Source organism: Carettochelys insculpta, chromosome 3 (assembly GCF_033958435.1).
Source record: "Carettochelys insculpta isolate YL-2023 chromosome 3, ASM3395843v1, whole genome shotgun sequence".
NCBI lineage: Eukaryota > Metazoa > Chordata > Testudines > Carettochelyidae > Carettochelys > Carettochelys insculpta.
The window spans coordinates 119706912-119734811 of NC_134139.1; the positions used below are offsets into that span (position 1 = coordinate 119706912).

General features: G+C 40.9%; 2 protein-coding genes across 2 annotated transcripts in view; one reads left to right on the plus strand and one right to left on the minus strand.

The window, feature by feature from the left end:
* The window catches only part of NT5DC1 (5'-nucleotidase domain containing 1), a 236584-nt gene that overhangs the window by 168046 nt on the left and 40638 nt on the right, over positions 1–27900 (minus strand). The window lies entirely within an intron of this gene.
* COL10A1 (collagen type X alpha 1 chain) lies at positions 7671–27282 on the plus strand. Its single transcript, XM_074990708.1, has 2 exons — positions 7671–7809; positions 24724–27282. Exons 1-2 carry the CDS (start codon positions 7671–7673, stop codon positions 26616–26618), a joined length of 2034 nt encoding a protein of 677 aa, XP_074846809.1. The 3' UTR covers positions 26619–27282.

Below are 27900 nucleotides of genomic sequence, written 5' to 3' on the forward strand. Positions count from 1 at the left end.
TCGGCGGGACGGCTGCATGTTTTGGGTGCCGTTCTGGCATCCAAATTTATTTTGCAATAGGGGCTAATTGCCCCATATTTCACAGTGGTTTACTGGCTTCCCCCACTTGGGGGAGCCGGGACTTGGGAGCCAGACCGCATGGCAGCTCAGCTGCCGCCTTGCTGGAGCTGAGCCAGGGCCACTGGAGTTGGGGTCAGAGACACGGCGGGGGGGGGCATGAACTGGGGCTTCAGTGGGGTTGGATCCAGGACCTGGGTGGTGGGGGCTGGAGCAGGGGCTGGGACTACGGGGCTTGGAGTGGGAACCAGGATTGGAGCTGGAGCCATGGGGGGTTGAGTCAGCCTGCAGAGGTTGGAGTGGGAGCTGGGGCAGGGTGGGGGAAGGGTTACAGCAGGACCACTGGAGCCAGAACCATGAGGGGTTGAGCCGGCTGCAGAGGCTGGAGCAGGAGCTGGGACCAGCAGAGGGGAAGGGGTTGGAGAGGGCTGCTGGAGCTGGAGGCAGAGCTGGCAGCGACTGGACTGGAGCCACAGGGTTTTGGAGCCAAAGCAGCCCAGCTTCCCCGAGACCGGGCAGCTGGGATCTGGACCTGTGCAGAGGTGTGAGCTACCACCCACAGCTCAGGGAAGCCAGGAACTTCACTGGCAGGGCAGCAGCCCTGTTCCCCATGCCTCAGATAGGGTAACAATCCGTCCCGTTTTGGCCAGGATGGGGGTCATTCCCCATGTCCCATATTTGGCCGGGGGAGATATAGCCACCCTACCTAGACTATACCTTGACCAAGAAATCTAGACCCTAACAAAAAATAAGTCACAACTCTGGGTTTAATAAAATGCTCAATTTGCAATTTAAAATTTTATGTGAAGAAATTAGGTGAAGACTTTACCGGGGGTTATAGAATAACCTACCCAATACTCAGGTTTTTGCAAATGCCTGACATTTGATGAAAAACTCTGGTCCACTCCAACAATAACAAAAATGTTTTCTTTCCCATCTCTACTTAAGTATTATATCAACTTCATACCATATTATTCAAGCATCTGAGGTATTTACGTATCACAGATAATTACTTTTATCCACTCAGCTTTTTGGTAGCTTGTTTTAAAACAATGGTTTCTTGGGGGTAGCTAAAATTGTCATTTAAATCAATGATTAAATTTACCTGGTATAATTACATCTATATGTCCAATTTAAAAGCAACTACAGTTCTCTGATAATGACTTCTGGTTATCCAGGGAAATATAAATTTTATTCTTACTGAAAACTGGGGAATATTATAGTGCAATAAAATTATTTCTTTTTCAAACATTTCAGTTGTTATTTTAAAGACTTCTTTGTTAATAAAAAAACACCTGTATTTGAATACAAATTTTCAAATACACATTAAGTTTATTTAAGTGTCCAGTCCTTATGATCAGGAGTTCAAATAAACATAGGGGTGTTTACTTAATGTGCTGTTACTGTGTATAGACATACACAAGTGTGTGCATATATATGGAAGCCCATGCTTCATATGCATGCTTGTGGGTAAATCCTGGCATGACTGTGCACACTGAGAAATCCCACAGAAGTAGGGGAAACATGAGAAAGAAGAAAAACCACAAACCCACCTCAGCTTCTCACCACCACAAAAAACAAAACCAAACCCTAAACCAAACAACTCCAGGAGGCAACATTCCCGGGTGGAGTCTGGCATTAATTTAAACTCAACAGATGTGTGCATATATATCTCCTGACCTTACGACTGTCCTTATTTACACGTGTTCACACAGAAATTATTCATCCTCTTGGTAAGGTTGGATGAAAGGAAACGAGACTGTCAGGTAAATGTGAGTGTACATTACTTTTGTAGCAGAGTGTACCTATTTGGGGGCATTATGCCTTGGTCTGAAAATTAGCAAGGGAAACAGTAAGTTTTATGTTTACAAGACTATAGTCAGAAGTCCGTGACTTCTATTTCTTAAGCCAATATTATCAGATTGGCAACATTTTCCATTGAGGGTTACCTACTTAGTATAGCTGAAATTTTAAAACAAAACTATTTTTGGAATAACCTGAAAAAATGGTCTTAAGTTTTTACCTATTTTAACATCTGAAAAATAAATTGTTCATGCTTGTGCTCTGGGTGCATAACTCAAAGAGTGGCTGAGTGGATTCACATTGGATTTACAGATAAACTAACTGAGAGACAACTACAGTCAAAATTTAGCTTTTCTGAAAGTTATAAGCAAAGAATTATCAACTCGGAAGTATGGCTTCTCTGAAAATCTCCAACCTAGTTATAAACCCAGGCTTAATAAGGAATAGATGAATAATTGTGAAGGGTGACATATTCTAGAAGAGAGTTTCTCATGAACATGGAACAGAAAACTATCTGAGGGCAACTATGAAAAAGTAGAATACTACATAATACTACGTAAGATAACTTACTACATCAAACATGACCTTTATTCACTACAACAGTAGATATTCAAAAGAGTACTGACACTGATGGAAACAGAATAACAGACTAGCTGGTCCATTGTGGGAATTTGTTTGTTTGATTTTTAAAAGCACGATAAATTAAGTTTCAGGATATTTGTCAGAAAATCCTATTTTTCCCCCCTAGAACTGAAATCACCTGGGCAGAGAACAATGATTTGAACACATACTCACTGTAAGTGGCTTTCAGTGGCGTGTAGGCCATGCAACTGTGCTGCAGCCTTTTCACAGCCAGTTTGTCCAGTCTTTGGAATGATGGCTGCAGTCCTGTCATGCAACCTGCAGCCAGCATGCAGCCCACTGGGATTCTTTAAATGGCCTGTGAGATATTATGTTTACTGGTAGCCATGCGCAGTCCTGGTTAACACTTAGCACTGGTTTCTCTTAGGATATATCTACATTTGCCCTTGTGGTAATCAGCCTGATCGGAGAATACTAATGAAGAGTTTTGGGGAGTAAAGGCACTCTGAGGAGTAAAAGTGTTTTGGGGAGTAAAATTCTGGGGAGTAAAGGCACTTTGAAGTAGCACAGGTACTTCGAAGTGCGCACAGCTACACACATGCCAGCACTTTGAAGCCTGATACTTCGAAGTTGCCATGGGGAGAATTAGCCTCATGAAGTGCCGCATATTCATCACAGCACTTCATTAATATTCTCCGATCTCCAGTCTTTGAAGAAGAGGGCAAATGTAGACATAGCCTTAGTGTTTGTTTTTTCCGACTAGTATTGTTAAAGTGATACACACATAAAGCAAGGGCACATGAAATGAGGTGTGTGGCGACTGCATGCAACATTGACTGTGAGAGTCATATGCTCCCTCTGCATTCAATCAAAGTACCGCTACAGTTCAGTCGGACCCTCCCCCCACAAGAATTCTAGATATGCAAAAGGAGTTAGCAAACCCACCCTACCCCAAGAGACCATCTTAGTTACAACAATCCTGTGACCCACTGAGATGAAGGAGGGCCACTCAGGAGGGCCACTGACTCATGAACGCCCAACACTACAGCAGTCTATCTGTGCCTACCAGGCATGAGATCCCTAGTCAATGAATTTATTTGTTGATGAAATGAAATGAAATCTATGTAATGTCAGAATCATACATCTAGTAGTTACTGCCCAGGCTGGCAGGGAACACTCTTCTGTGCCAACCTGGAGAAGGTGTATATAAGGAAGATGGCACAGCCATGCAGCCCCTTCTCATGTCCCTGATGAAAGGCCATCAGAGAGCTTCCACTCCCTCCACAAAATGGATGAAGTTAATTAAATGAGAAATATTTGGCTCCAGTTAACAATAATTACTTTTATTTGTATTTGCTTTTCAATAACCTCCACAGATTTAGAGGGCTACAGTCCACAGAAATATAAGCAGCATCTGACATATCCATGAATCAGGCCTCAAATCCATCCATGCCTACATCCATTTGCATTAACATGAAGGTCAATCAGCACTGCAACATAATGCAATCTACTGATCATTTATAAATGTACAGATCTTTCAGAAATGTTCATATTTAACTGCTATTGGTAATACTTTTAAAATGCAGCACTCATGCTACATTTCACTTTGTAGATTAACACTGTGTTCAGAAGGTCATTTTCTTTGTGTTTGTATTATTTCCGCTTTTATGTCATGTTTTTGAAGTTGAACCATGAATGATTTAGGAACTGAAACTTACTGCCTGGTATCTGATACTGATGAATGATAACAATGGGGCTGAAGTATTGTGAGACTATTGGTCTCTGTTTACCAAGTTAACAAGGTTGTAATAGGCAGAAAAAAGTCACTATAATAAAAGTTATTCCAATGGAATCTTAGTATGGACAATACGAAACTGTACTTTGAATAGAGATATTCTCAGTGGTGTCAGATAGCAGAACAAGGGCAATGGTCTGAAGTTAAAAAGGGAAAGGTGTAGGTTGGATATTAGGAAAAAATACTTCACCAGGAGGGTGGTGAAGCACTGGACTGCGTTGCCTAGACAGCTAGTGGACTCTCCTTCCCTGTAAGTTTTTAAGCCCCCACTTGACAAGGTCCTGGCTGGGATGACTTAGTTGGGGTTGATCCTGCTTGAAGCATGTGGCTACACTAGATGACCTCGTGAGGTCCCTTCCAGCCCTATGATTCTATTATTTTAAATGGAAGTTTGACCCAATACAATAAATTAATGATGGGTTAAGCATAATAAGCCAAAGCCATTGAACAGGAACTTTGTGGCACTCACTATAATGCACTGTAAGCAACACTACATTTAACCAGAAATCTGAAACAAATGCAATGTACTGCATATAGAAGAATCCCGAAAAAATAAATGTAAGCTTGTGTAACATTTATCTGATTTTTTCAGTATGCTAACAAATCAAGTTTTTCAATACATTAATAAGACAAAGTGTAACAGAAACAGAAATAGTGTTATTACATAGCATAACTCAAGTTTCTTTATGAATTAACAATTTATTGCATATAAACAATCGCCATATGTGAACTACTTATTTGATATGATTTACATACATAGAACAAAACAGAAATACAATGCAGATACAGTAAACTCTTTCATATCTGGCAGGCCCGGGGTCAGGAGGTTGCCGGAAATTCAAATATTCTGTATGATAGAGAGGTATACCTAGCAATGAATAAGACTAAAGAAATACAAGATTAGATATTAAAAAACAAACAAAAATGTATGCATATTACTTTATTTACCAACAACAGTATTACTGTACACTGTAAACTTACACTGTATTTGCTGTATTTATTTGTAGTTACTTTCACTATACTGAACTTATGGAAAATGTAAGTAAAATTTACTTATGGTTAAAATGCCATTTTGAGAGTTCTGAGTGATAGAATGCCAGATATGGAAGAGTTTACTGTACTTTCCACTAATTTACTTCTTCAATCTCATTTTTATACACAAGCAAAATAAGTGGCTCAGATGGTGCCAGAAGTGTAGAAATCACTAATTAACACAAAAGTGACATATTGTAAGCTCCCTCCATCACACACTGGTGAACAATCACTCACTAAAGTAGTGTCCATTGACTTCAATGAGCTAACTCCTGAAAGTTACCACTCACCAAAGAGTAAAAAGTCACAGGGGAGGGGGTATCTTTGTAAGTCTGTATCTGTAAAAACTAGAAGGAGTCCTGTAGCACCTTAAAGACTAATGGATTTACTAGGACATAAGCTTTGATGGGTAAAACCCACTTCATCAGATGAACTGGAAACAGCTGAAGCACATTTCCAAATTCAAACCCAGGCAATTAGACCTCAATAAGGATCTGAAGTGATTAACAGTCTAGAAGTGCAGCTTCTCCTTGGTGGACATTCACATCTCCCCACTAGCTATGCTGAATGATCACAAACACCCTGACTTATGTCATAATTTACATTGGATAGTAACATCTTTCTTTTGCAGTAATTTTTTACAAATATTCCTGCCTTTATATTTCTACTCCATGTCATCTGATGATGTGGATTTTACTTACAAAAGCTTATGGCCTACTAAATCCATTTGTCTCTAAGGTGCTACAGGACTCCTCATTATTTTTACAAAAATAGCAAGAAGTTCAGAATTTATGAAAGTGTATTTCCTTACAGATGGATACAGAAAATCCATTTTTAAAAAGTAACATCATCTACCACACATATACCATAAGTTTAACCTTCTCCCAATATTACCTTGCAAACCTGAAAAAAAGGATATAAAATAATTTAAGAAAGCGTTCACCATGGCAAGTATAGTTTCACCAAAAACAAATGAAATGCAATAATAAGCAAACCTTCAACTTGCTCTAGCCTGCCCATTCCAGATAATCCCCTCCCCATGATTAGTGCTTATGACTTTTAGGGAGGTGCTTAAACACAGTGCAACGTAACTTAATGGAACAAACAGTATAAATACCTCAGAAAGATACTTGAAATAACAGCTTCTGTTCTGTACACCTGTGGCAGAAGAGCACCTCGGTAGTCTGCTGAAAATCTACAAATCTGGAACTCTACCATATTCTGGTATGCTATGATTTCATTCAATTTCATTTGACTTCCAAATCTAATTATATATAAGTTTGGCTGAATTCCATTTAATTTTCTTTTCTAAATGCTAATACATACATATATATATGTATATTAAAGATTTTTTCTATTGTTATTTCTTTTAATTTTCACAACTGGGCAAAAGATGCGTTCGAAGCCTTTTTCAACTACTATTGATTTAAATGTTTGCCTTTGTGGGAAACTGGGGGAGATGCAAAACTATAGGAATGTATGACAATGATAATCTACTGGACAAGGTTGAAATTCAAAATATTAAAGCTTTATAATCTTTAAAATAAAAATGGTCAGCCTCACAGGCCAAAATATATAATGTCAGTATCCTTAAACTCTGATGGAATTTCAAACAGCATTTTTCTTATGTTGCCTATCTGTAAATTTTTAGTATTATCAATGGGAAATATATTTTATCCATTTGATTGTGTAGGGTGATATCAGCATTTACCAACAAACATCTAATTCTTTCTTTCACAGCACAGAAACTTTCTGGAGTACTTAAAGGGCAAGTGCTGTATCCCTGCTACCCAAAGGGTTAATTACTTTGCTAAGGGTAAAATCTTGTCCCCAGTTAAGTCAATGGGGATTCCAGTGTTGATGCCAAAGGGGCCAGGATTTCATTGTTTATAAATACAGTGCTAATTTGAAAGAGGGAATGCTGCCATGTTGCAATGCAGATGAGAGAGACTTTGTCCAATTCGAGAGGAGTCAAACTATACCACTCCCAAACCTCGTTGCGCATAGCACCTAACAGCAAAACTGATCCTTTTTATCTCTGAAAAGAATTTAAATTGCTAAATGTTTTAATATGCTGATTACCTTCAATGAAAAATTAAAGAAATGTTGATTTGAAGTGTGTGATCTGGTAAGATTAAAGATTTTATATATCTATACTTAAGCTTTCCAAAACATCTAACCACTTTCTCTGACTAAAATAGATATACTTTATGAAATCCACTAGAAATACAGAGTCGGGAACAGTTTTGTATAAAGCAATTCTGAACATGTAATGTTAACAATTTTAAATACATCATATTTAGTCATTGCTGCAAAACATGAACTGAATAACATCTTTTAAAAATAGGACAATCATTTGCATAAATATTTTTCCTCTTTAACACAGAACAGATTGGGGAATATGCAGCTACAAACACCTTTTCTGTTGCTGCTTTCTCTGAACATTGTCCATGGTGGTGATGGCTTTTTTTCTGAACGATACCAAAAACAAGCCAGCATGAAGGGGCCACATTTCCTACCATTTAATGTAAAAAGTCGAGGTAAGTTAACTAACTTTTAAAAACATTACAAACAATTATTCCTCTATATTAATTCATTACAGTACAGATAAGCTCTCTTCCTATTTTGTTGTTCACTGTCACTAATAACATTTTAGATTTATGAAGGGTTATAAAGTATTCACCAAGATTATCACTGCAGATACAAATAGGGCAGACTCTGGCAGTAATATCTAGAAAGACAGAATATGCTACTCTCTGGGCTGAGAGGAAGGGGAAAACTCCTATTTTGTACTGCAACTAAATAATAAGAGAGAACATGCAAGCAGCAGTGATTTTGAATTTTACCACTACCATTTGGAATCTGTATATAAAGACATAATAATATCATCAGTTCTTTTGACCTGAAAAACGATTGTCGAAAAGCAACCAAACTGGGCATTTCAATAAAAAGTTACAAAAATGTTAGATAGGTGTCCAGTCATATTCTGTTGTTACACTAGTTTTCTTACTTAAAATTCATCTAGGGTAAAAGATTGAAATGGTGAACATTAATCCAGTATGTAGAGGCCAAATTTAGATCTCTCTTCCACATTTGTAAACCCAGAGTAACTTCACTGAACTAATCTGTGTTACAATATTGGAAGTGAGATTTTAAAAATAATCCTATAATTTAACTTTGAGAAAATCATAGATATCTTTACTACAACAGGATAATTTAAACACCTGAAATATAAATCAGCTTTTACAAAGAAGCTCCTAAAATATGCTTAATTATAGCTGCTCTATAAAAATATTTCTTTGAAACGAAATAGTCATATCTTTCTGAACTCACTTCACACACATTTTATGAGGATTATTATAATTATGTATTTTTCACTCTCTGGTGCATAAAGTGTGTGATTATAGATAATATATATTAAAAACTTTATACAAACGGAGTTTTCATATACCTTTTCTTAAGTGTTTGTTAGTACTGAATCTTATTTTAACAATAACAAATGGTCTTTATTCATCTCTAGCAAGCAGAAAGTTAGCATAATTGAATAATGCTCTCCAAATTTCAGATCAGAAAACTAGGTACAGAGCATAATTGGTTTCCATAAATCACGATTCCTGAAAAAATGACATTATGAGTGCATTTCACTGAACATTATTATGACATCTGGGTGTGCTACTGTTACTACAGGTGTGTATGTGTCAATGTAGCTGGCAGCTGTGCATAAAGATCCAATACTTTTTAAGAAGCCTATGCCAAATTTTGTGTGTCCTAGCTGCATATGTGACTTACAAAACTTTTGAAGAGCAAAACTATATTGAATATGTTATTTAAAAATCAAAATGGACCATTAGAATCCAGTAAATTGAGTTTTATAATTGATCCTAGATACTACTCACTTGTATTTTCTCCTCAGCAGGGATGTCTGCTCAAAATGAACTCATAATAACTATATATACCCTCAACTCAAATCTTGTTACTTTCAAAGCACTGATACCACCTGAACACTTCCTGTCAAAGCACTTGGTACCTTGCTGGATCCAGCCCTTATTTCAATTCTGCAGCCAGAAAATGCCCTAAAGACAGACATGATGATCATTCTTTTCTCTCGACCATTACCAAAGTGTGCATTCAGAATAGTGTTTATCTCTGGTTATAGCTCACCTACATTTAGCTGTGTACTTGTGCAGGAATATGGCAATTGCAAATAGAGTCATTCTGAGATCATGAAAGGAATTTTGATCATAAATTCTTCCTCTTACAAATAAGGATGTCATCTTATAATCTCAAAAGAAAAAAGCAGTCCAGTAGCACTTTAAAGACTAACCTAGTCTTTAAAGTGCTACTGGACTGCTTTTTTTGTTTTGATAGTATATAGACTAGCACGGCTATCTCTCTGTTACTATCTTATAATCAGTGTCTTTCCTGTGAGTACTAACTGGTGCCCTGTCTCGTGACTTTATTCTGAACATTGACTTATTTTGGTTTTAATTTTTTTCCTGGAACTTACATTTAAAAAATCATTTTTAAAAAAATTAAATGAAAATCACACCAAATTGTTGCTCAATGACCCAAAAAAAAAAGTATTGCCCATGACTTTCAAATTTTTGTAATGAATAGGCAGTTGGTGATTTAACTTTCACTAACAGACACACCCACTGTGCTATATTTACAGTCCAGATTTTTACTGACTTCTTATACAGTTTTCTCTGGAATTTCCTTATCAATAGTACTCGGAAAGAAAATGAAACAGTCTATATCATTCTGTTCGCTGTTTTTTTCATGAACAGAGTCTTGCTAGTTACCCTTGCTGGGAAAGGCTTACTCCACAGAACCTGAGATACACTTCCATTTTAACTGATCCCAGTAGCTGGTCAGTAGGAAAAATGCTCAGTTCTGTGATCTTAGTCTCCCTGTAAAATTAAAACACATAAAACATAGGTGAAGACCATCTTCTTCACTTCTTCAAGTGTGGGGCATTCATCCTATCAGATCTGTCGTGATGGAGAAAGAGAGGTGCCTCTGTAAACAATGGGGCCCAGACTCCATGGTATTTGGTCAGCACAAGGGTGAGCAAACTTTACACTGGGTCCCACTTTTCATCCCTGCAGTTAGCAGCACCCCCAACCTCCAACCTGTTTAATGTAATCCAAACTGACAGAAATTTCAGTTATGTTCATATGAAAAAAGAAAAAAACCTCAACACATGTAAGAAAACAAGCATGTAAAATGTAAAAACTTTATCACTATATAACTGTAAATACACCAACATAAAAACAGTAACCTATTTCAACTTTTTAAAGGAGACGGTGAACCTGAGACCCTGCAGCCAATCATTACCAAATTTCATGCCCCCCGCCTACTTTGCACACCCCTGGGTCAGAGAATGGTGTGATATGGGAGGGAGAGTCCTAGGGCAGAAAGAAGAGGAATAAAAGATAAGCTAATGCCCATGGTATCTTCCCCCACTTACTCTACTGACTGGTGTATGAAAATGTTACTTGATACAGGATTTGAGGCAGCCTTTTGGAATGTATTTCCCTAGCTTCCTTGCTTGCAAACTTGAATTATGCCTGTTCAGTTTTTCACATCACTATACAGTCAACCTCAGAATTGAGACTAGTATCAGAGGGGTAGCCGTGTTAGTCTGTATCTGCAAAAAGTGTACAAAGTCAAACTAAGCTACATAAATCCAGCTACATAAATAGCTGGACTCAATATACTTCAGGTCAAGTTACTAGCGGGGGCGGGGGTCTACATACAGGGGGCTGAGGAAAGAAACTCTCCCATCAACTTACCTTACTGTACTCACTGGGGATAGCGTACAGGGGTTGTCTGCAGAGCGATCTGAGGTCAGTTTGGTGCGTCTTCACTAGCCCCACTAAACTGAATGCTGGTGGACCGATCTCAAAGCACAGTGGTGTAGATGTAGCATAAAACAACCCAAATTCTATCTATTAATTTATATACAGTTTTTTTGGAGAAAACAGAAGGTGGGAAAGGAAGGGGCAAACTTTTAGATCCTCACCAAATTCTATGAGATAGGAATAGTACCTAGATGCTTCCTCCTTCCCACACTACCACTCTGTTAATCTTCATTTATATTTCCCTGTTTTATTTTTTTTTAAATCTGCAGCTGTGCTCTCCTTCACTGGACCCAAAGGTCAGTGAAGTCTATTAACAAGGGACATGTGTAAACCTCGATCTGCTCATTGGTGACAAATAACTATTTTTGTCCATAATTTTATATTACAAGTTGATTTGAAAAATGATGGGTGGGATTCTAAAAAAGCCCTCAGAACAGGCATAACAAGTCAGACTGAAGACAATGGAGGTGCCACTGTCAACATCAAGAGGAGTTAGGAAATGTTCAAAATTATTTGCCAAATACCGCTCATAACAGCTCCCCAGAAAGAAAATATATTTTCTCCTCTTTTGTATGTGTTTAGCATTGTGATTTGCTAAATAACTTATGATACTATTTGCATCCCTTTGATTGACTGATCTGAAATCTGAAAATCCTGGTTGAAGACAACCACAAAACTAATTCTTTAAAAAAAAAACAACAACAACAACAACAACAACAACAACAACAAATCCTTAATCTTGCTGGTTGTGATTTCTTTTCACACTGAACTTGGTATGTAAACAAGACCTGGCTAGACTCAGACTGCACAGAACACTTTTTGTGTGTCAGATAATACATGACAAGACTTTTCCTTTCTTTTCTTTCTTTCTTTTGTAGTGACCAACTAAAACTTCATTTATCCTGGTTAAAAAGCTATTACTTCCCATAATCTTTTCACCTGTTCTGTTCTACCACAGTTTAATATATCCTATACAAAACAGAAGCACTGGGCTTTTTAAATAGTCATATTATCTTGGAAATTTGATTTAAGATATTCTGGACTGGCAACGTTACATGTTTCAAATATCAAAACAAAGGAATGGGTAATACATTACCTAACAAGCATAAATGCAGGGGACTGGACTTAATGACCACTCGAGGTTCCTTCCAGTTCTATAATGCTAGTCAGGTAACCGGACATATTGATTCCGTCTATGTTCTATGTTGGGTAGGATTTTCTTTACCCTTCCAACCTCTGGTGTGAAGGAAATCTCAACATTCTTGGGTCCACAAATATACATCCTTTAACTATTCTTTTGTCGCTGGCATCTGCTTTCTCTGAGGGGTTAACCGGATTTAAATTCTCACAGAGTATTCCCCTGAGCTTCAGTTCCTCAGGCCATGCCAGGACTTGTGGGTTTGAAAATATTCACCAGAGCTATGTTCCCAATGCCTCTGGCTAAATTTAAACCTTGGGTTGTAGCATTCCACTGCTAAGTGTATAATGAGAGCCAAAGTGTCACCATGCAGCCAGTGCACTGAGCATTAGTGGAAATATACATTTTGGTCATCACTCAAAAGTCAACAATTGCCAACAGATGCCACACAGCAATCCCAGCTTTTCCCCTATACTTGACTCAGAGCAGAGGTGAGATACTTGTATGACATCTGCTGTCAAAATGCTGATATTTTAACACTTTGGTCTTAAAGAATCAAATCCCTTGCCTGTCCCAAGAGGATGCACTTATTGAATTTTTAAATATATGCGTCTATCATTCCTAAGAATTTGTACAGAACTTAACTGACCTGAATTTGTTACTGGAAATGGCAATGCTCCCAAGTAAACTATCACCTAACATAGGCCCCTGGAGGGTGGTGGAAAAATCATATGTTCTGATTTACATCAGCAAACTGAGTAACATTCCATTAAGAGGTGTGGAGAACCTGAGTGTTCAGTGAAGACAAGGGTCTATTTCATATAACTTATACAAATAATGGAGAATTAGAGCAGTACCAAAGTGATTTTCATGGTATGAAAGTGCAGCTCAGTGAACAAACTATTGACCCTTTATGGGAATTAAATTCACTTGGCTGTTAAGATAGAGTATACATTTCACTTGATGGGCCTGAACTGAGCTTACATGGACAGAGTCATATAGTCCATGCTGCAAAAGGCCCTTTATGTATACATTCTATTTACTCTCTTTATGTTCTATTACATTTAAAAGTAGAATTGATGTAGCAGGAGCACCAGGAGGGTAGGGAAAGCCCCTGCTCCCAGACCAAGTTCTGCAGCTGGACTGTGGAGGGGAGGAGAAGACTGTTAGGGGAACACTGCTTGTAGAAAGGGTGGGAAACAGAGGTGGCCATCTAGGAGAGATTCAAATGCCAGCCAGCTGATTAGCAGAGTGGTCACAACTAGCAGCTTGTGTTTCTTCTTATGGTGCACATCCACACACACCTTAGTGCATATAATAAAATTTATTCTGCACAGGGGTAGCAACATTGGTGGGAAGGGAGCACTGGTGGGGGGCATTGGTGTGGAGGGAGCCTCTCTTGCAATGGAGAGTTGCTACAACACCCTAATGGCTTCCAGTCCTGCTGCAACGACTGTGTAAATTGTGTGCCAAATTCTGTGTGCCAGAAGCCAATGTTAGAAGCAACAGTCACAATGAAGTTTGTACAATGAACACATGAAAGGAAGACAGTGAGATATATGGATTTAGACGTATGGGTGAGAAAGGAACAAAGAACAGTAGCCTAGGCATCCCTTGCAGTTACAAAGTGAGACACAGAAATAAAAACAAAAGAATCTAAAGTTTCAAACTATTGTTCTGCTCAACCTTACTCTACTGACTCTGTTTTACAGCATTTAAGATGCATTCCAGCTGAGTTTTGTTTTCAGAACAAAAATCTGAAATAGCTGTAGTTATAGGGTCACTGAACAAAAAAAAATATCAATACCAACTTAAAGAAACACTAGCTGTGTCTACACATGCAAGCTACTTCGAAGTAGCGGCACTAACTTCAAAATAGTGCCCATCGCGGCTACACGCGTCGGGCGCTATTTCGAAGTTAACTTCGACGTTAGGCGGCGAGACGTCGAAGTCGCTAACCTCATGAGGGGATCGGAATAGCGCCCTACTTCGACGTTCAACGTCGAAGTAGGGACCGTGTAGATGATCCGTGTCCCGCAACGTCGAAATTGTGGGGTCCTCCATGGCAGCCATCAGCTGGGGGGTTGAGAGACGCTGTCTCTCCAGCCCGTGCGGGGCTCTATGGTCACCGTGTGCAGCAGCCCTTAGCCCAGGGCTTCTGGCTGCTGCTACTGCAGCGGGGGATTCATGCTGCATGCACAGGGTCTGCAACCAGTTGTCGGCTCTGTGTATCTTGTGTTGTTTAGTGCAACTGTGTCTGGGAGGGGCCCTTTAAGGGAGCGGCTGGCTGTTGAGTCCGCCCTGTGACCCTGTCTGCAGCTGTGCCTGGCACCCTTATTTCGATGTGTGCTACTGTGGCGTGTAGACGTTCCCTCGCTGCGCCTATTTCGATGTGGTGCTGCGCAACGTCGATGTTGAACATCGACGTTGCCAGCCCTGGAGGATGTGTAGATGTTATTCATCGAAATAGCCTATTTCGATGTCGCCACATCAAAATAGGCTACTTCGATGTAGGCTTCACGTGTAGACGTAGCCACTGTGTATTAAACCCTCAAATTTCTATGGTTACTTAATAAAGACCCTCTGACAGGTTTTAATGAATTTACTACTCACAGAACACAAAGGGCATGAGTAGCAGTGGAGTAAGTGCCTTCCACTCTACTCAGCAAATAGGCCCTACATCTTAATCCTGAAGGATTGCTGTTAGAGGTGAACAGATAATTCACTCTATGCATCCCCTCTTCTGAGGCTATTGCTTAAGAGGTGAGCCTGTTTTCAAAGTGGACACATCCACTAGAAGTTAGGCCATAAACACAAATATATGATGATAGTGGCCACTGGACAGCCAGCCAGTAGTGAGGAATCTGGCTTGAATTGGTATTGATGATATTCAGAACCACCGTATCATTCTTCTAATCTCTCGAGCCACTTGTATGTTTTAAGGTTTGAAAAAATAAGAAAAGACAGAACTTACCAGTTAAATTTGTGATATGAGCAGGATTGGGAATTATTTTATTGTTCAGTATCATAAGAAATGCTTTGAGGATAATTTAAAAAAATGCCAGGTGGACTATTGCAATTTTTCCAAGCAGCGTAAAGAGAGTAAACTTTACTGTATGTTTGGATTACATGCTCTTTCCTAATGCAGGGTTTAAATACAGTAACGAAGCTCATGGATGTTATACATCTACACTAGCATTCCTCTTTTGAAAGAGGCATGCAAATGCAGGAATTTTAAAATGCAAATGAGGCACTTATTTACATATATGACATCTCATTTGCATATTCCTCTTCCAAAAGAAGAAAAACAGTATACACGGCTTTTTCAAAAGTAAACCCCATCTTAGAAAGAACCACTCTTCCTAAAGAGAAAATAGGAAGAAGGGTTATTTTGAAGATGGGGATTACTTTCAAAAGGGCCATGTCTACACTGCGTTTCATCTTTCAAAGGAATATGCAAATGATGTGCCAGATATGTAAATCGGTGCCTCATTTGTATTTTCAATTTCTTTCATGCATCTTTTGAAAGAGGAATGCTAGTGTAGATGTAGCCATGATGTCCTGAATTCACATTAACTAAGTCAGCATCCACTGGTCCCATCTGTGTTTAACCCACAATTCAAAGAAACTGTAAAGGTTTAAAATATAACCACATACATAACTTACATTGCAGGTCATTTCTTATACTTGTAGGGTTTAAGTCTTCTTCATTTTTCCTTGCCATGTAGTTCTTCTTAGAACTGCTTCTTCAGTTATCACTTGATTAAAGTTCCAAAACATAAAGCTACCCCATATCCTAATGGATATTATAGCTCAGTAGTAAGCAACCCCAAGAGCATCAGCAGCATGTTAGCACTCCACTCCACTTTGGTGACAGATTCCAAGTACCTCATCCCAGTGGAGACCAGCACTTGTGTCAGTTTACTGTGGTTTTTTTCCTGCACATGCAGTAATGAGATTGCTTTCTATTTGTAGGATTTAAAACATTAGCCTTATTTTAATGAAGTTAATGGATGATGAGGTGGTATCATGGGCAAACTAATGTGATCTTTCAGGACCACACAGTAATTATGTAGAATTACAAACTGCACTATTATATTTGGCAGCTAAAAATGACTTTCCTGGCAGCACATGAAGGCAAAGCACAGTGAAAACCGAGAACACTGTTCACAGATCAGATTTTTCTTCTCGCTACATAACTTACAAATAAGTGCAACCATATAATTTTAGTGAAGAAAACCTGATTTATTTATCTGTACTTTCTGGTTGAGTATTACGTGGGAGGTCGAAAAGTTCAAAATAATTAGTAAGTGGATGGGAAGGAAGCCTTGCTCAAACTCAAATTGGGAAGTGAAAAATAAACCTACCACCAATTAATATGCACATTTAACACATCAATCAGCTATCAAAACAGTTACACTGGAGGTATACAACATCCACTGATAAAAAGCGATCCATATGACAACATGACATTTAAGGACTACTTATTCCATGCTGATAGGGGAAGGAGAGAATACAAGGACAACAGTTTGTCGAGATATGGAACAATTTGTGTAAAGAGCCACCAAAAATTACATTTCTGGATTTAGCCACAATAAAAGGGGTAAAAGAAAATAAGCAAAAGCCTGGCTTTTTTATATATATATATAAGTCTTGAAATAGCACCATTAGAAATCATAGAGAGTCTAAGAACAATTTGTGAAAGCTGGTAAGCAGATTCAGCAAGTTGCTGATAACCTGACAGAACCAAAGCTTCTTGCACTTCTCCCTGTCCATGATTGCAGCTATGCAGAGGCATGTTGTATGAATGAGAGCTGGTCATAAAGTTGCTGGTGACCTCTCATGATTCAGGCCCTTGTGCAGGAATTGTGTGTGTGGGGGTGCTTTCTTTGTAAATGTGGACCACCTCTCCCCCTGTTGAAGCACATGACTTCTCTGAGTTTAGGCGGCTAACATTCAGCTTTACTGAATTCAATAAGGCAACAGATAAGCCAAACTGGACACTAGTAAAACCAGGTCCAGCAAGGCTGCTTGATGCAGCTAACTCTGGTATTTTATACCCTTACACAAAGAAGCCAGTGTCAGAGGCAATTAGTTAGAGAATCCTAAATCACCTTCCAAAGAGAAACCGTTATCAGCAAGGAAAAACAGGTACAAGGGACCTGCATCCCCAACTCCAAACAGTTCATTAACGCGAATTATTCCATAGAGCTCATCCTCCCAGCCATTCCCAAACAGGTCTCGGAAAGGACAGGCTCTTGTGTGCGTGCAGAAGTAAGGGATATGAAATGGCTTCTATACAAGATGGCTTCCACCCCTGCCCCCCACACACACACATTGGGCCCTGCCCTTCTCTCCCCACCCCTAACTCTCCAGCTAGCCCTCTCCCTCCCCCACTATTTCTCCAAAGCCAGCCTGGCCCTGCTCTTCTCCCTTACCATCTCTGCTGCTGGTATCCATGCCGGGGACCCCTGCTGCCTTACCCCTTTCCCCTCTCCTACCTGCCCATACTAGGTCCTGGCTGCCATACATCTGGGGTGCTCCTAGCTGCCCCCAGCCCAGGGCATGCAGCAGGGCTCTCCGTATGGCACACAGGGCAGGAGAGCAGTGTTCCTGATGGGATTTTCCATCCGTGAACAGGCTGAATTTTCTTTAGGTATTGTGTGGATGTGCACCATATTAAAATAAGGGTTAATTAATATGGATCAATGCTTGTGGAGTTTATTTAATATGAAATCAAAAAGAAAATGAACACTACTCTTGGAGCACCTGTATTATCATCCTTCCTAACAACTCAAGCTAGTGAACATACCCAACTGCATATTAGCCACACACAGCTCAGCTTTGAGATGCTAAACAACTTCGGGTCAATTAGAAATACTCCAAAAAATTACGGGGTGGAGTGTGGGAGGTTCAGGGCAGTGGGCTGGACATGTGGGGGTGCAGGAGTCAGTGGTGGGGTATGTGAGGTGCTCAGGCTACGGAACTGGATTGTGTAGGGAGTGCAGAAGTTAGGGCAGGGTGCTGGGGATAGCAGGGGTTCAGAAGGAAGGGTTGGAGCATGAAAGGGGCCCAGAGAAAGGCATCAGGGTCCATGAGAGGCTCGGGGCAGGGCAATGGCATGGCAGAGTGGGGGTGGGGGCAGGGGGCTGGGAGTTGGAGTTAGAGTATAGTGTGCTGGGGAGGGAGGGCTACCCTGAGGTTGGGCTATCTTACCTGGCCACTGATTTTAGATGAGGACGGTCTGTTGAAGTATTTACTTAATAAAACTGCCTTAAGAGCCAATCATTTAAGGCTAAATCTGAATACTCAGATTGTGCAGCTAAATATCTATGAAATGATTTTTTAGAGATGTGATTTTAGAAGCTTCAGCCACAAACTAAAGAAATACTTAAAGCAAATTTTAAACTAAGGTCCTGTAGACATAATATTGCACAAGTGTTTTTGTCAGTAAATTTGTGGTAGGCACGTCTCTTTCACAGGTTCTTTTATGCATGTAGGTCTGACAAGCTGGAAGGGTTTTCGATTTTAAGTTAATAGAGCCACTTTTAATAGAGCCACTTTTCAGTCATGAGTCTGGAAGCTGCTGTTGTGTGAGCCTTCAGGAATGGTCAGAATGAGGAGAGGATGGGGAAGGCAGTTGAGCGCTAAGTCCTAGGGGAGGTGTTGCCTCCCACAGTCTCTTCTACTGGCTGCCCGTGCCTGGAGGGGGGTGTATTCACACCCCCCCCACCCCACGTATGGGCCTGTGTACAGATGGCTAATATTCAGCAAAAAAGCCCCAACAGACACTCAGAAGTCAGCTGTAAAGTTTGGTTTAAATATTACAAGGGCCTGGCAGGCTATAGCTGTGCCACTCATATTTACGTCAATGGAAGTTGCTGGCAAAATTTTGGGGAAAAAAGGGAATCCCTTAATTAGGGCGACCACACCTCCCTGTGCCAAATATGAGGCAGGGAGATATGGAGGGAGAGGCGGCTCCTCCAAACTCCAGGGAGCTGGGAAGGAGGTGGCAGCTGCCAGAGCGTCCCCTACTTCCCCGAGGCTGGTGGGGGTGGGGGCAAATACAGGACAATGCATCCCTTTTAAAAAAATAAGCTGAGTCACCTTTTTGATGTCCCAAATATAGGACCATCCCATCCAATACCGGACAGATGGTCATCCTACCCTTAATTGTAATATAACTAAAGTAGCCATCTGGCTGTTCATTCACTAGCAATATCCACTGAATTTCTTAAGATGTCCCAGATGTGCACTGCAATGAAGGGTTTTTTTTGTTTTTTTTTTAAATGAATATAAGCAGTGTTGAATGCCTTCAATTCACATTACTTAATAAGAGGAAACATTTATACACAAACCTGCAAAATATACCTTCTAAACAGCTCAGTGCTTTCCCCTCCTGTTTCCTATTACAGTTTTTTTGTTGGCAGGCCTGCTGACCTCATGAGGGGAGCGGGGAAAGGAGGCATTTGCCCTGAGTCCCGTGCCCTTTAAATCACTGCCAGACAGCACTGAGGCCTGGGAGAAGCAGGGACATACCACAATCTAGGTTGCACTGAGGACTGGCTGTCCTGGCCCCGCCTCTCCCGCCTTTACACAGGAGTGGAGCAAAGACACCTACCACCCTATCCCCCTGCCCCACCAGGAACACAGAAATGCTGTCAGCCCCTCTGTTTCTTGTCATGTAAGGCTTGTCTACACTTGTCCCCAACTTTGAAGGAAGCATGTTAATCAGGGTGACGGGAGATTACTAATGAAGTGCTGTGGTGAATATGCAGCACTTCATTAGGCTAATTCCCCCCCTGCGGCAACTTCAAAGCGTCAAACTTCGAAGCGCCAGCACACGTGTAGCCATGGGCACTTCGCAGTGCCTACACTACTTCTAAGTGCCTCTACTCCCAAAATTGCCACGGGGGAGACCTAGCCTAATGAAGTGCTACATATTCACCCCAGCACTTCCTTATTAATCTCCCAACACCCTGACTAACATGCCCCCTTCCAAGTTGGGGGCAAGTGTAGACAAGACCATAAAGTTCTAAACTAGCTAATAACTTATCTAGTTTTTCTAGGCTGACAGCAGATATTCTCTATCACAGACCACCATCCCATGTGTGACACTTGTCCACCAGTTTATTCTAGGAGACTGCAGTACCACAGCATCACATCACATACACTCCATGTAAAGTTTACACACAGCCCCATCTCAGCAGCTCAGTTTTGAACTGCATTTGATTTATATCTCTCATGCAACCACCATTGCTAAGCAGGAAATATTTTAACTCATAGAGGAACTCTGACTTCCTCCCATTGACCATTTCAAACGCGCACCACCCAGCAGCATCTTCCCAATCAAGTGATAAAGTTCTCACTCAGGTGACAGGTCTCCCCTGGTCGGCTCAGTGGATTTTATTATTCTACGTAGGCTACGTCTACACTAGCCAAAAATACATATTCAGCGCCTCATCAGAAAGCGGGCGGCTGTGGCACTTCAAAATTGACGCGCCTCGTCCAGACAGGGCTCCTTTTCAAAAGGACCCCGCCTACTTCAAAGTCCCCTTATTCCCATCTGCTCATTCATCCTATCCTATGAGCAGATGGGAATAAGGGGACTGTGAAGTAGCCGTGGTCCTTTCAAAAAGGAGCCCCGTCTGGACGAGCCGCGCGGCAGCAAGCCGCGTCAATTTCGAAGTGCCACGGCTGCCCGCATTCTAATGAGGTGCTGCATATGTATTTCAGCGCTTCATTAGTAAACTTTGAAATGGCCATTTGCATGGCCATTTTGAAGTTTTTGGCTAGTGTAGACATAGCCTACTTGTGCACCTTCTTTACCTATTTATAACAATTTTTGCTATAAAGCATGATTCTGTGTTTGAGATCCACCAGTTGAAGAATACAGCGTAGTCATGCGAACTGTGGCATTTCACACTGAAATAGCCTCTTGATATTTATATTATTTCTAATGCTCGAGGTATGCTACATACATCAGAATCCAAAGTCCCACAGGATTCTGAAATGTCCCAAACACCACTTAAACACACAGCTCTTTATTTCTATATTTACGTCTGACACAGGATAGAATGGCTCCCTCTGCTGCTTTATTCATCCATGCTAAACCATTTTCTGTAGAAAAGCATAATATTAAGGAACTAAAATAAAGAAAAGCCATGCTTTTTTATGAATGACAGCGCCTGCACTGTTGTAACTGTGTTGGTCTAGGGTAGTAGAAAGATAAAGTGTTTGAGGGCCAGAAGAAGGGATTCAGGAAAGATTTCTTTCAGGATGTGGTCCCCATTGAGTATGAGTTGTAGCTGTTTCATGATACCCCCTTGGATTCCAGTGTGGGGTGGCAAGTAGCAACAAGGAATGTGCAGCGTGAGGATTTCCACCCTCCCTTCAAACAACCCCTTAACCATGTCATGTTCCTCAGATGCAAGTGTCCCACAGGCCCAGACACACCACTCAAACCAGCACTAGACCCTACCAGAACAACAGATATAACACTGGAACACATTGCTCCTGCTACAATGGCCAACTGCTCATCCCCGCTCCCCTGTGTGCGCACGCGCGCACACACACACACACTATCCATAGATCCTACAATTTCCTGTCACTACATGTAATGTACCCCACTCAGTGCATTAAATGCCCCCCAAGCAACTATGTGGCCGAAGACAGCCACCATGCTCTCAGATAAACTTATGCAGAAAAATGATAAAAGAAAAAAATCATATACATCACCATGGGCAAAATCTTCTCACAAAAATGACCACTTTATATCTGACTTCTCAGTCCAAGTTCTCACAGGAAACCTGCCCAATACCTTCAAAAGATAAGCATGTGAGTTTAAAATTCATAGCTTTGCCAGATCCTAAAAGTCCTGAGCTCAGTAAAGACACTGGATTTATGGCTTATTGCCACCATTTGTAACTCACTATCCTCCTTTAACCTCCTTTTTTTTTCTCCTATGACTGCAAAGGGGCATATCTACACTTGCCCCCAACTTCAAAGGGGGCATGTTAATCAGGGTGACAGGAGATTACTAATGAAGCGCTGCAGCGAATATGCAGCACTTCATTAGACTAATTCTCCCCTGCGGCAACTTCAAAGCGTCATACTTCGAAGTGCCGGCATGCCTGCAGCCACGAGCACTTTGAAGTGCCCGTGCTACTTCAAAGTGCCTTTACTCCCCAAAATTTCCCTATATCCATGTTACAATTCAATATCCAGGGCTGACCAGGTCAGCTGAGTCATTTGTCCAACTGTGTAAAAAGTTAGAGTGACCACTACAAAGAAATGATGTTCTCTAGAGACATGCTACGTGTTTTAATTACTAAGAAACAAAACAATGGGTCAGAAGGAGAAGGAAGGAAAAAGGAGGGAAAAGCTGAAATATCAATAGTTGGGAGTTTTAGTAAAATAACTGATATGTTCAGGCATGAGGAAGTTTTTTAAGTTTGCACATTTTCAAATATGCAGATTGAGTAGCCATCACTATGGCTACATGTACAGGAGCAGCCTCCGTCAACAGAAGTCACTGTTGGAAGGGATTTCCCAGCAAAACTTCTGTGGACTTCTGTAAATTGTGTCTACACATAAAAGCAGATTGAAAGAGCTATCAGCTCTGTTGACAGAGAGCAGCCAGATTGACCGGCCCTCTGTTGACAGAACAGCCAACTGGAAGCACTGTAAACAGGGCACCAAAATGAGGTTTACCAATTTTGAAATAAGATGGCTTCTATTTTGAATTCATTTTGAAAAAGCATTATTTTGAAATAACTTTGCTATGTAGACCCACCCTAACTTACTGAATTCATTGGAAGCTTTTTTGTACCATGGTATTATAAATGTCAAAAATTCAGATCCCTCGTCCTGGATGTTAAAATACTGTGAACAGTTTCGGAGAAAGAGTAGTAGTAGTGTTGGTAGTTTGCGTGCAACCTAGAAATCTAAAAATCAGCATATTCTCCCTTCTTATGCCTTCCAGAGTTTTTTTAAATTGGAAACTATTAAAACCTTTAAAGAAAGGGAATGTTTTTTCAGAGGATATGAAAATCTTTGCAAAGAACAGCCTTCGTATGCAATTTATAACTTCTCCGTAACAGTTAGCTCCATTCATGGGGCCATCAAATTGTGTGTTCTACAGCACACAGTCACTTAACTAACTCAACTAGCAATGTACCTTCCCACTCTCCCAAAGGCTTTACAATTGACCTTTACAGCTCTGTTCAATTCCTAGTGAAACTACCCCAGTTGAAGTATTGCTGCAGCAGCTATTACTGATAACAGTATTTTCATACATATTTACCTTTTATTCCTCCAAAATAAGTGTTAGCAGGTTTAGGGCCCTTTCTTTACTTCTGTAACTCATGAAGAGACTGATCTAGAGACCACAGAAACCAACAGGGGGTCTGTCCACTCACTTCACTGTGCTCTAAACTGGGCCTAACCTCACTGAGGTCAGACCACCGTAAAGAATTTATTAATGGAAAATTTTTCATATCTCCTCTCTCAGTGGCAAGAGGTATTTTCAGTTGGCTCCCACGTGTGTGGCACAGGACACAGACAGTTCACTGCACACTTTCCAGCAAGCTGCCACAGGAAAGAGTTTTTTTGCACGAGACAGACTAGCAACAATGTGTATTGAGACAGGTCTCAATCACTACGTTTGAACAAGGTGGAAACCACAAAAAACACACCTTCCTTCATTGGAAATCAGGGCTCATGGTACAAACTAGTTTTATTAGTACCGTAGTTTCAAACATCCAGCCTACACACTGAATCCAGATTGCTCAAAACACAGAAAGCACACCTGACATTTATAGACTCTGCAGTATCTGACATTTTTTTAAATGTATGAACTAATATATTCTTAGCCTGCACAGCCAGGGAGATAAACTTCCAAACGTGAACCACTGTGGAAATCTTCCTGAGTTTGCAAATAGATAGGCTGAAAAAAAGGGTCAATAGGGAACTACCATGTGCCTTCCTCCCATTCATCTCACTGCAGTGTTACCAGTCATGTCTAAAGAGTGAGCCCTCCAGTGGGAGAAGGAATGATATATCACCTATTTCAGTGTTCACTGTAGTAGACAATCCAGGGAACAGGAAAATTGAACTATTAGGTAAATATTTATCTACACCCCTCTGCCTTAGCTATTCTTTATACTTATTTTATAAATGGGTCAACTGAAGCACAAAGACTTGAAGTGACTTGCCCAACTTAACACCAAATAATCAGTCCTGCAGGGGATATTTCCCAGGAGTTTATCCCCCCCTACAGGACTGATTTTATCTCTTCAGACTTAACTTGTTGTAATTTAAAGACACTGACCTTTGTAGACGTCATACTAATCAGTGTTTTTATTTTTATTTTGTTTCCTCTCAGAGTTAGCTAGAACACTGACAAACTATGACTCCTCTACCATCACACTAATGATTTCACTGTGTCTTAGGTTTACAGGGAATGAGAGAACAAGGACCTCCTGGTCCACCAGGTCCTGCAGGCCCAAGAGGACAACCAGGCCCGCCTGGGCCACCAGGCTATGGAAGTCCAGGTCCTCAAGGTCCACCAGGCCCCCCTGGCCCACCAGGATTTTCTGCTGTTGGGAAGCCAGGCTTACCTGGTTTACCAGGAAAACCAGGAGAAAGAGGATTAAATGGTGAAAAAGGAGATATTGGACCTGCTGGTCTCCCAGGATCAAGAGGGCCACAGGGACCTCCTGGAATTCCTGGTCCTGCTGGAATCTCTGTTGCTGGCAAGACAGGAGAACATGGGCCACCAGGAGCACAAGGGCCACGGGGTATCCCTGGTCAAAAGGGTGAGCCAGGTATTCCTGGCATAAATGGTCTAAAGGGAGAAAATGGATATGGAGTTCCAGGTCGCCCAGGTGACAGAGGACTTCCAGGGCCACAGGGCCCTCCTGGGCCCCCTGGACTTGCTGGTATAGGGAAACCTGGTGAAAATGGGTTTCCAGGTCAGCCAGGTGTGAAAGGTGATCGAGGTTTGCCAGGTGCACCAGGGCCAGCAGGTATCCCAGGTTCACAAGGTCTTCCTGGGGAACCTGGACCAGTAGGAATTGGAAAGCCTGGAGCAAATGGACCACCAGGATTGCCAGGGATTCCTGGAGCAAAAGGACTGCCTGGACCCCCAGGCATGCCTGGGTCCCCAGGTCTTCCAGGATTTGGAAAGCCAGGTTTGCCAGGAATGAAAGGACACAGAGGACCTGAAGGCCTTCCTGGTATTCCAGGAATCAAAGGGGATCAAGGCCCTGCTGGAGTTCCAGGAGAGCCAGGGCCATCTGGACCACCTGGAAATATGGGTCCTCAAGGACTTAGAGGAATACCAGGTGAAAACGGCCTACCTGGGCCTAAAGGTGAAGCAGGACCTGCAGGCCTTGCAGGATACCCAGGAGCTAAAGGTGACAGAGGCCTACCAGGATTAGACGGAAGGCCAGGATATCCAGGGGAGCAGGGCCTTGCTGGTCCTAAAGGACCGCCAGGTTTGCCAGGTCCTAAAGGGGACAATGGCCATGTTGGGCCACCTGGCCTAACTGGTCCAATGGGTGCACCAGGACTTAAAGGAGCACCAGGATTTAATGGTGAGCCAGGCCCAAGAGGACCTTCTGGAATACCTGGTATAAGAGGTCCTATTGGGCCACCCGGCATTCCAGGATTTCCAGGCACTAAAGGGGAGCCTGGGGCACCAGGATTACCAGGTCCAGCTGGCATTGCTACAAAAGGTTTAAATGGACCTATGGGGCCCCCCGGGCTCCCAGGCCCAAGAGGCAACAATGGAGAGCCTGGATTACCAGGCCCTCCAGGTCCACCTGGTCCTCCTGGACAATCAATTCTCCCACAAATGCCAGACAGTTATATAAAAGCAGGAGAGAGTCAAGGCCTGACAGGAATGCCTCTTATGAAAGCAGGAGTAAACCAAGGTCTAACTGGAATGCCAATATCAGCTTTCTCTGCCATTCTCTCCAAAGCCTACCCTGGAGCCACAGTCCCCATCAAATTCGATAAAATCTTGTACAATAGACAGCAACATTATGACCCCAGAACAGGAATCTTTACATGTAGGATCCCAGGACTTTACTATTTTTCATACCACATACATGTAAAAGGAACAAATGTTTGGGTTGCCCTATTCAAAAACGGCTCCCCAATCATGTATACCTATGATGAGTACAAGAAAGGATACCTTGACCAAGCTTCTGGAAGTGCTGTTATTGATCTCATGGAAAACGATCAAGTCTGGTTGCAGTTGCCCAATGCAGAATCTAATGGCTTGTATTCTTCTGATTATGTTCACTCCTCTTTCTCAGGATTTTTGTTTGCTCATATGTGATAATATCCCACTTTTGCCACCTGAATATTGTCTCTTTCAGACAATTTTAATTGAACTGTGATCTGACAACTATGACTGGTCATATAAATGATTTGCAACGAAAGGGAAGTGAGGATGATAGGGCAGGGGAGTTTGTTTTAAAACTAACGCTTTAGAGTATGTTTTTAGAAGTCTCTCAGAGATATATTTGCAAAAACTTTGTAGTAAAGGTAAGGCAGCTGTCCTTCTGAAGACAGGGTTAAGTATGATGGTAACACATGGTGCAGCTCTTCTCCGTTTTACATTTTCTAAATTGGTATTTCTAAATTGATTTTATATTTAAATGTACTCTTAAAGCAATCATTCCTGATTCCTACATATTTAATTTAAAATGATGTCTTTGTTTCAGTGAGTTAATCAGTCACAGAGTTTTAGTGTGTTCATAACAATGTTCAAGAGATTGTTTTTAGAAAAAGGGAACATTAATTTACTTTGTATGATCTCCATAACAATAGATGTTTATTGAAATTTCATTAACTTTAAAAAAATGTCTCCAAAGATATTATGCATAGCAAAGGATTTTATAGCTTATTAAGGTACTGATTTTGTTGGAGGGAATCTCTTAAAACTAGCTCATCAAAATAGAAGCAAAGAAAGGGAAACTTGTTTGTCCAGCTATTTGGTAGAAAAGGGCCACCTTGTCCCCTTAAGGCTTCTCTCTTCAATGGAGCAAGGGAGGAAGGGTGAAGGCAAAAAGGTTACAGGGATGGACAGAGAGGATGAGAAAACATTAGAAGCAAGTTTTTTGCACTACAGTGATTACATTACAATGTCTATTTTGGATTAAGTGGTCTTTTGAAGGGTTTATTTAAATAAAAACTGTATGTCTGAAAAGTCAAACATTTAAGGCTAATGATGAATACTCAGATTATGCATTTAAAATGTATGCAATGATTTTTTTAGAAATGCAATTTTATACTGCGACAACACACTAATGCAATATTTTTAAAGAAAACTTTAAAAAGAGGTACTGTAGACTAACATTGTGAGTAAATGTTACAGAAATGCACAGTTGTTTTTTTCTCTAGTACACCAAGATGCTTGCTGTATACCTCTAACACAAAACACACATAGCCATGCATATACTGATATATTCCAAATTTCTAATGCCTTTTATCACCTAAAATCATTAGGAGCAGTCTCTTGTCCATACTGTTTTTCATGCACAGTAAGTTTTTTTTTCAAAGTATATATATAGATATAAATATAAATATAGATAGATCTATATCTATAGATATAGATA